The 9,990-nt window shown below is 40.6% G+C and overlaps 2 protein-coding genes and 1 non-coding gene across 4 annotated transcripts in view; 2 read left to right on the forward strand and 1 right to left on the reverse strand.

Annotated features, from left to right (window-relative positions):
- Window positions 1–144: 144 nt before the first annotated feature.
- On the forward strand, window positions 145–645 carry LOC105886667 (keratin-associated protein 4-12-like). Of its 2 annotated transcripts, XM_012802963.1 has the most exons (2): window positions 145–334; window positions 380–645. In XM_012802963.1, the coding sequence occupies exons 1-2, from the start codon at window positions 145–147 to the stop codon at window positions 643–645; spliced, it is 456 nt and encodes a 151-aa protein (XP_012658417.1). The 2 variants fall into 2 exon arrangements, with proteins under 2 accessions (XP_012658417.1, XP_012658416.1); XM_012802962.1 differs by having other exon boundaries at window positions 145–645.
- A 6,258-nt stretch (window positions 646–6,903) lies between these two features.
- Window positions 6,904–7,007, forward strand: LOC111724082. The gene has a single exon (XR_002772449.1). It is a non-coding gene; the product is annotated as a U6 spliceosomal RNA (small nuclear RNA).
- A 2,834-nt stretch (window positions 7,008–9,841) lies between these two features.
- Window positions 9,842–9,990, reverse strand: part of LOC105886665 (keratin-associated protein 4-3) — an 805-nt gene continuing 656 nt past the window's right edge. The window contains exon 2 of the mRNA XM_012802960.1: window positions 9,842–9,990. This exon is cut by the window's right edge and continues 4 nt beyond it. Within this exon, the coding sequence (XP_012658414.1) occupies window positions 9,842–9,990 (149 nt within the window).

The following is a 9,990-nucleotide window of genomic DNA, read 5'->3' on the forward strand; positions in this document are numbered from 1 at the left end:
GAGGGTAAATAATAACAAGGAAATAATGACGTGGTGACAAAAGACCTTCAGCTGGGTATAAAGGGGGGAGGGGCCAAGAAGACTTCCAGATCCAAGATCTTCACTCTCCTAGAAACTCACTCAGAACCTCCACCCTTTAACACCATGGTCAACTCCTGTTGTGGCTCTGTCTGCTCTGACCAGGGCTGTGGCCAAGAGACCTGCTGCCAACCCAGCTGCTGCCAGACCACCTGCTGCAGGACCACCTGCTGCCGTCCCAGCTGCTGTGTGTCCAGCTGCTGCAGGCCCCAGTGCTGCCAGTCTGTGTGCTGTCAGCCCAGCTGCTGCCGTCCCAGCTGCTGCCGCCCTAGTTGCTGTGTGTCTAGCTGTTGTCGTCCAGTCTGCTGTCCGACCACCTGCTGCCGCCCCAGCTGCTGCCCTTCTAGTTGCTGCAGGCCTTCCTGCTGCATCTCCAGCTGCTGCCGCCCCAGCTGCTGTGTGTCCAGCTGCTGCCAGTCCCCGTGCTGCCAGCCCAGCTGCTGCCGCCCCTGCTGCTGCCTGCGTCCAGTCTGCGGCCAAGTCTCCTGCCACACCACCTGCTATCGCCCAACCTGCGTCATCTCCACCTGCCCCCGGCCCCTGTGCTGCGCCTCCTCTTGCTGCTGAGCCTGCTGCCCTGGACCCACCTCTTCCTTCACCTCTGTCCCCACAGTTGTGCTGACCATTAGGACACACAGAGTCAGGGTGCTGTCACTCGATGAGATGGACCTCATGATGCCAGTGAGCCCATCACCATCCCGCTGGCTCTGTGAGCACATTCTGGTCCATTTTAAACTCCCTCCCTTGTTTGCTCTGCCCTCCAACGTTGGCACCAAATATGCTATAAACGAATATGTAGCCCTCTAGCTAAGAAATTATTCCAATCCTCTGAATTTCTCATTCTCCTTATCACTCTTGGGCTCCAGATTATCCTTCCTAAACAGGTAGACATTACCTGCACACCCTGTATTGGCACATTTTACACCCTCAGATCCTATATTTTCTCCTGGAGTGAGTTTCTGATGCTTTGTTACCTCTCTGCTTTATAATAAACTTTTCAACGCATAAGAATTTGTTGGCATCGTTCTTTATTGTTTTCACAATCATTCTCCTCAGTAACTAGACAATTACATTTTACACTACGTGAGGAAAGAGCATGTTGAAATCACTTTGAAAATGAATTCTATGTCAACTAGAGATAATTTACGACATGAGAACATAAGTGGTTTGTGTGTGAGCACACATATGTATGTGTCTGAATATCCCAAATTAGGGCAGGTTGAATTCATGTCTTTGTGAAAACACATTACTCTTAGCACACTATACTTCTTGATACCATTGGCTCTATTTTGGAAAAAAAAAAAAAACAAATTTCTGAGATCAAAAGCACATGCCAGTGAAGCTAGGAAAGTTTCCTATAAAAATGTTATTGTACTCAATTCATTTCATTCAATAAACAATATTTAGCCTCTCAAGGTAGGCTTTATTTCCCACTAAGTTCTGCTGAGAGGAAATGCATATTGAATTGTATTTCATTTGGATGGCAGGGTATTAATCTGAGTGTGATCTTATAGGATATTCGTTATAAATCAAATATCTGCACATCTAACATTCTAACATATATTGTTCCTGCAAGGCTGAAATTTCAAAATTCATTTTCTCTTTTTAAAGATTTTTGTTTGTTTGTTTGAATTAGTTCATAGTCATCAGTAGTTTTCAGTTGGGGTGCACATCACATTTAGAATCTCTAAGAGTAGTGTCTGCATTTGGATTCAAAAATACACTGGAAGTAATCCCCACATGGCCCTCTGGTGGGAGCCACTGCTCTGGATGTTTGCACCTGTACTGAGATTAGCCTATTAACAGGCTCTGAAATGGTCTAAACTGCTGAACCAATCAGGTTTGAGATTATTGGTGAAGACATCACTGATAAGCATCACATTTCTTTATTTAGAGAAATGTTGCCCATATTTTAATCATACAGTCATGACACCTCCTTGAAATAAGAAAATACCCTTATTGCCTAACCCATTGGGATCTGCCTTAAGTGATTTGAAACAGTAAGATGAAATGTAATTTAAATTTGACAAAGAAGAGTTAGGAGTATTGTCATTGCATCATAAATTCTGAAAGTATGGCTAAACTTATTAACAACAAAACTAAGGTTTTTAGATATCCAAAACTATTCTTTTTGTCAAAATCAAAGCTTGTATTTCATCTTAGTTTATCAATTACCCTGGAACAGGTTAACATTATGGTTTCACATTTGATGTCAGGCTTTGGATTTAGGCTCCAAGATCCCCCTTCTACCACATTCCCAGCCACCCACCCCATCAGTCCATAAACCCAATGGAGAAAGGAAGGTGCCATGGGAAATGTAAAAATCAATAATAAAAGATTTTTAAATGAAAGTTTCATAAAATCAATTCAATAAACATGATAAAGAATAAAAAAATAGACAAAGCCTGGAAAAATTGATTAATAGAGAAAGAGAAAAAGACTGACAGACAAATAATATGTTTGAGAAGGGGCATGATCAGAGATACAGAGAGTGGGGAGTTTTATTTTTTTTATTAAATCATATACACATAGATCATGAATAAATTTATGCATATGTGGGGTACAATGTGTTGATTTTTTAATGCAATTTGGAATGCTTACATCAAACTAATTAATATAGCTTTCACCTCATTTACTAGATTATTGGGTTAAGATATTTATGTTATATATTTGATAGATTTGACTTGTACCCCTGCAATATGCTTCATAGGTGTGGTCCCACCATTTACCCTCCCTCTATCAAACCTGTCCCCTCCCCTCCCTTCCCACTCCATTTCTGAGAATGGAGAGTTTTAAAAACCAGCTAAAACATTATGTACACATTTAAACCAGTATGTTTGAAAATTATGATTCAATGTACTATTTCTAGAAAAATATAAATTACCAATTAATTTCAGAATGTATAGAAAAACATAAATAAGCCAACATCCCCTAAATAAAGTTACGATCTAAATTCTATCCTTCACACATGTTGACATTAAGAACACCAGACCCACATTGATGTAGACAGACAACCTCAGTTTTCATAGGGGACATCACGACTGAAGACTCTAAAGCAAATTCTCTCCTATGCAAACTGGAAAACAAGAAGAGAGAAGAGGGAAAAGCTGCCCAACTCATTTTTATGTGGCCAGTGCAGCCAGAATATCAAAAACAAACGAGCACAGAGTGATGAAAGGAAATTATAGGCCTATATTATTGAGGGCCATAGGGGCAAAAATTTAATAAATAGTAGTTAATGAAATTTAGTAATATGTAAACAGAATAATTCATCATAACCAACGAGAGTGTTCTTCCTAGAAGTTCAGGAATACTTCCAAACTAGAAAATTTTGAAATGAATCCTATGATATTAATACATTAAAGCAATGACCCATCAATAGCCGTAGAAAAATAATTCAATATTATATTACAGCTATATCAGGGTTCTCCAGAAAACCAATAGGATGGATGGATAGATAGATAGATGGACAGATTTACCCTAAGAAATTGAGTCATGAGATTATGGAGGCTGAGAAGTCCGCAGATCTGCAGCCAACAAGCCAGACACCCCAAAGAGACAAAGGGGCAGTTCTAGCCCCAAAGTCAGCATTCTCAAGACCTCAAAACAGCCAGTGCTTCAGTTCAAGTCCAAATGCAGGAAAAGACGGCATTTGGCAGTGGAGCATGAGAAGCTCCCTCTTACTCAGACCTTTTCGTTCTAATCAGATCTTCTTTTGATTGGATGAGGACATTGGGACAATCTGCTTTACTCTGTCCACTGATTAAATGTTAATCTCATCCAGAAACACCCTCACCGACACACTGAGAAGGGTGTTTGATGAAATGCCTGTTTTTAGATTTCTCCATGTATGGTGAGTGGATCTTAAAGCATGGCACATTCATTCACACTAAAGAATGATCTAGAAGAGGGAAAGCACATCAAATGTAGAATGAAATGTATAAACATGTATGAACTTCACACGTAATATTGATCAGAAAAAGTAAGTTGTAGAAGAATATTGATAGTGTGTTGCCACTCATGAAAAGTGTTTTAACAAACATTCCTCTGTGTGACTTATGGGTATAACATATATAGAAAAGTGTAAAGAATATATAGAAACAATAAACACCAAATTCAGGATAGTGACTAACGGAGGTAGAAGAAAGGTGGAAGGAGGAAGAAGCAGAGCGGTTTCAACCCACGCCATTCACCACTCACAAAAATTGACTGAAGATGGATAAAAGATTTAAATCTTTTTTTTCATGAAATGATAAAAATCTTTGGTGTCGGCTGCACATTTATTAATATGGCACTAAACAACCAATGAAATGGCAGGGCTGGTAGATCAGTGGATTTCCTAAATGGATCCCTTCACTTTGCACCTCCTCCACCCACCCGGAGAAGCCAGGATTTACGCATCCTTTCTCTGGGCCTTCTGTTTTTTTAGAAAAGAATCTTCTGACTTCCTCCTGGAAAGGCTTGTGGGAATCAGAGTCCTGGGTGCTGAGCACAGAGATCAGATTCTCACATCACTGCCCTGTTTTCAGTCCTCTACTTGGACTTTTTCCTCTCCAGTGTCCCTAAATCTAGAGTCTCTCTTTTTAAATTCCTAGAGAAAACCTCTTGTTTCTTCCGGTGGGCAGAGAGACAGCCTAAGGCCCTGGCTTTGTGCAGAGGGAGAGGAACCCAGGGTCCCTGCATCCCCCACCCCAGATCCCTCCTTGCTGTCTGCTGCTGCCAGGCGTTGAGCCTCTGAGGATTCAAGGCAAGTCCACTTTCCACTCAGTGGTGTTCTGTTTGCACCACATGTTGCAGCTGCTTTTACTACGTCAAGTAGGTCACCACTGCTCTCTCTCCAAAGATATATTTTTATTTCTTATCCGTTATTGTCTACTGTCCTAGAAAAAGAGAATTAATGTTTCTGTTTATTCACTCTCCTTTGTTGGTTTAAAATGATGGATTGAGACAGGACAAGAGGGCAGGAACATTATATCTTCTAATAGCTTAAGTACCTATATTTCTAAGCTTTTAAAATTAACTGAGCATTTCATATATACATTCCCCCCTAAGCATTCTCTGAAGTCAACCAATTACCCATTCTCCAGATGGTGGTGAGATCCATTTTCTCTGTTTCCGTAGCATGTTAGATACTCCTGAAGGTTAATTTTATTTTAAATATTTCATTTGCATTCAATGTGTCTTGTGGCAGTGCGGGGGAGGGGGGAGCAGGTGGTCCAGGAATTTTAAGCCAGTCAAGCTGTCCATCGCATGTGAGGACAATGGAACGATTTTTCATATTTTAGTATATTCAGGGACTCAGGTATTATAAACTCCCTTAAAATTATTTTAAGAAGTGTTCCTATCAATTGGAAAAAACCTCAAAATAAAGAATTCTACTACAGCATAGATGCAGCATATGAAACAAATAATGGTTCCAAGAGGTAAAACTGTTAACACTTAGAGAGATTCAAATATATTCTAAAATTGGCAGAAGATAAAAAAAAATCAAAGAAAATAAAAACATAAGTTTGAGAGAAGTTCAAAAGTGGTAGGCAAATGCCAAATAGCCAAGATGACGACTGAAACTAGACCCACACCATTGACCACTTATAAAAATTGACTCAAGATGGATAAAAGATTTAAATTTAAGACAGGAAATGATAACAATCTTAAAATAAAGTGTGGGGAAAACTCTTATGTTAGATGATGTTAGAATGAGGAAAGATTTTATGACACAACAAGTAGAGCAAAAAGACAACCTTCAGAATGGGAAAAGATATTTGCAGGGTATGAATCTGACAAAGGGTTGATAACTGGAATCCACAGAGAGCGCAAATTAATCAACAACAACAACAACAAAAAGAGCAACCAATCCCATCCATCACTGGAAAAGAGATATAAACAGAACCTTCTCTGATGAAGACAGACGAATGGCTAACAAACATTTGAAAAAATGCTCATCATCCCTGATCATCAGAGAAATGCAAATCAAAACCACCCTGAGATATCACCTAACCCCAGTGAGACTAGCCCACATCACAAAGTCCTAAAGCTGCAGATACTAGTGTAGATGTGGGGAGAAGGGAACACTTTTATGCTCCTAGTGGGACTGCAAACTAATACAACGTTTTTGGAAGGAAGTATGGAGAATCTTTAAAGAACCCAAATTAGACCTCCCATTTGATCCTGCAATCCCATTACTAGGCATCTACCCCAAAGAAAAAAAACAAGATCATTTTTCTCATAAGGACATTTGTACTAGACTGTTCATTGCAGCTCAATTTATAATCACCAGAATATGGAAACAACCCAAATGCCCACCAACCCAGGAATGGATTAACCAGCTGTGGTATACGTATCCTATGGAATACTATTTAGCCATTAAAAGATGGAGACTTTACATCTTTTGTATTAACCTGGATGGAGTTGGAACACATTCTTCTTAGTAAAGTATCACAAGAATGGAGAAGTAAGAATCCTATGCACTCAATTCCAATATAAAGCCCATAGACAATCTAATACACACCCACATAAGAGAAAAACTCAAATCAACTCAAGGTGGGGGCGAGGTGGGGAGGGAGCGGAGCAGAGAGAAGTGAGGAAAGAAGGGGAGGAGTGTGCTCTGACTTAATGGGCACAATGTTAGGGTGTGTGGCACATCTTTTTTGTGGGGGGGGACACAATAATAAGAAAGACTGAACCTAACAAACACAAACATTGTAATCAAATTCTTTATACCCTTAATTAACCTGAAACAATAAAATGAATGAATAAATAGTCAAAATGAGGAGGTTATATTTATATTGCCTGATGATAATGGTAAATCTAAAAATTAAGACACTTGTGCTCACTTTAGCAGCACATGTACTAAAATTGGAATGATACAGAGATTAGCACGGCCCCTGCCCAAGGATGACATGCAAATTTGTGAAGCATTCCATATTTTTATATGAATTAAACATGTGGCATGTAATTTTTCTTATTAAGCAGGCCCGAGCCAGGTTTGAACCTGCCATCCCTGGTGCACAGGGCTGGCACTCTCACCACCGAGCTACAGGCACCCAGCCTAGCATGTAATGTTTCATGTCTGAGCCAGGTTCAAACTCACCACCCCTGGTGCACAGGGCTGGCACTCTAACCACTGAGCTACAGGCACCCAGCCTAGCATGTAATGTTTCATGTCTGAGCCAGGTTCAAACTCACCACCCCTGGTGCACAGGGCTGGCACTCTAACCACCTGGTCCCAGGGCTGGCACTCTAACCACCGAACTACAGGCACCCAGCCTAGCATGTAATCTTTTATATCTGACTTCTCTCACTTAACATGTTTTTGAGGTTCATCTGTGCTATAGTATGTGTCAGTATTTTTTTCCTTTTATTCCCAAATAATTCCATCACATAGATACAACACAGTTTTTAATCCATTCACTAATTGATGAATATTTGTGTTGTTTCACAATTTTGGCTATTACAAATAAAGCTGATAGGCACATTGGTGTAAAAAAAATTGAGAAAACGTATAAGATATATATATATTTCTGTATATTTATATGCTGCAAAAGAGAACACAGAATTTTTTTTAAGTTTTGCAATATACAGAGAAGGAACAAAAGGCATAACTGTTTGAGACTGTGGCACATTTCTCAGGCCTGGGCTCTTCAGGAAGGCTGCTGGAGAAGCAGCTTGTACGTGCATAGAGCAGTTGGTGGTCTTAGAATAAACGGCAGTCTAGGCACCTGAGCCCAAGAATATGATTCTTGAATTGCATCACCATGTTAGTTTCTAAATATGTAGTTTAAGTTTTACGCTATATCTATTTTCCTTTCCAATTAAAAGCTTCCGCCAAGAGCTTTTTAGCCTATTGATGTCATTTTAAGACAGAGAGAAACCCTAAGATGACATAGGAAGCCAGGCGTGGTGGCCCACAACTGTACACCAGTGTAATACTAGTGGTACTCTGGGAGGCCAGGGTGAGAGGATTGCTTGAGCTCAGGAGTTCAAGACCAGCCTGAGGAAGAGTGAAGCCCTGTTTCTACTAAAAATAGAAAAAATACCTGGGCATGGTAGTGCACACCTGTAGTCCCAGCTACTTGGGAGGCTGAGACAAGAGGATTGCTCAAGCCCAGGAGTTTGAGGTTCCTGTGAGCTATGATGCCACAGCATTCTACCCAGAGTGACAGAGTGAGATTCCGTGGGGGAAAAAAAATAGAAGAAAGAAAGAATGGAAGGAAGGAAGGAAACGAAAGGACATAAGAAATACAATATAAATGGACGACAATGGAAAAGGGAATCTCAAAGGTATAGAGGAAGCACAGGCAGCTGGGTGACTTCATCTGGGTCAAGTAGAGTGGGCTCTAACCTCCAGAGTTCTCACGGCTGGATCTGCAGGCACACCCTGCCTCTGGGGCTTTAACGGAGCACAGATGGCTGTGTGTCACCAACATGTCCAACAAGCACCTCCACCACACCTCCAACCTCACCTCTCTCACTTTCCTTCCCGTGAACGAGTTTCACCCTCAGGCTCACTGATCCTCCCGCTGCATCTGTGGCTTCAGGCCACAGTCCTGGCTCTTGTTTTCTCATAGGACCCATCGTAATTAGTCCCACTCCATGAATTAACCATTCCTTCTCCTTAAAAGGACTATAACTGGTTGTTGGTACTGCTTTTTATATAAATTCCTTTCATAAGAATATAAACATTCAGTTATCATTGAATTCTCTTTCGCTTAGTCCTGTCTTACATGATTGTGAGCTGTACGCATATTCCTCTGAATTTTCAGACTTGACACATTTTATTTCTAGGAATCAATCTTTATATGTTTATTACTCTTCTCCAATAGAATAGATTCCTCTTTCTTTTTTTTTTTTTTTAAATTTTTTTTTATTGAATGATAACTATGTACATTAATGCACTTCTGGGGTACACTGTAGGGTTTTCACACGCAATCCGAAATACTTCCATCAAACTGGTCAACACAGCCTTCATGTCATTTTCTCAGTCATTGCTTTAAAACCTTCACATTCTAGTCTTAGAAAGATTCACCTGTACCCCTATAAGGTAGACTCAAGATTCCTCTTTCTTACTAATATGACCAACATAGTCAACATGACCTGTGCTCCTATTAAATCCAAGATTTCATTGTGAGTTACCTGAGGAGTTCCCCTGAGGAAACTGGGCCCCATTCATTGTAAGTACTTCCCACAGCCCAGGGCTTCTTGTTAGTTGGTCCTTAATTCAATCATAGTAAAAAGGAAATTCCTGTTTTGTCTCAATAAACTTAATGGCATATACAGTGGACAATCTGGTTGGGGGAAAAATGATGCATTTGGCATTTTCCATAGCATAGGCTTTGATGGGTACATGTACAATCAGTTTTTATTGTTAACATGATAGAAGTCCAAACTTTTCTTCAAATAAATATCAACACTAAAAATACTTATAGGCCACAAATGTTTCTGATCCCAAGAGAGTATTTATTGAGACATAGTCAATTTATCAGACGTAATTCATTGCAAAGTCCAGACCTTGTACAGAAGCAATGTGAGACAATCTGACCATCTGACAGGCTGATAAGACGAGAGGCATAGAACTTTATGATTTTGTGTGATACTAGTGTAACTTATTGCTTTTTAAATACTTTCTTGGTGGACTGACTGATGGGAATGACTACAGGTAGTAGCAAATCAGAACAAGGCCAGGTGTGGTAGACAAGGGAAATGAGAAAGACTAATACATTGTCAGCGTGGTGGCAGATGCAGGGCTGGTGAGCTGGAATGAAATTCAACACGAGGATCCACAGGAGACTGGGCGGCAGCATGTGGTCTGGCAGCAGGCTGGACGGCAGCAGCTGGACACACAGCAGCTGGGGCGGCAGCAGCTGGACACACAGCAACTGGGGCGGCAGCAGCTGGAGATGCAGCAGGAAGGCC

This window comes from Otolemur garnettii, unplaced genomic scaffold (genome assembly GCF_000181295.1).
Source record: "Otolemur garnettii isolate 467f Iridium unplaced genomic scaffold, OtoGar3 scaffold00018, whole genome shotgun sequence".
NCBI classification, from domain to species: Eukaryota; Metazoa; Chordata; class Mammalia; order Primates; family Galagidae; genus Otolemur; species Otolemur garnettii.

Bases quoted from the DNA above. Each gene is read 5' to 3' on its own strand.
- LOC105886667 (XM_012802962.1), top strand. From the start codon at position 145: ATGGTCAACTCCTGTTGTGGCTCTGTCTGCTCTGACCAGGGCTGTGGC.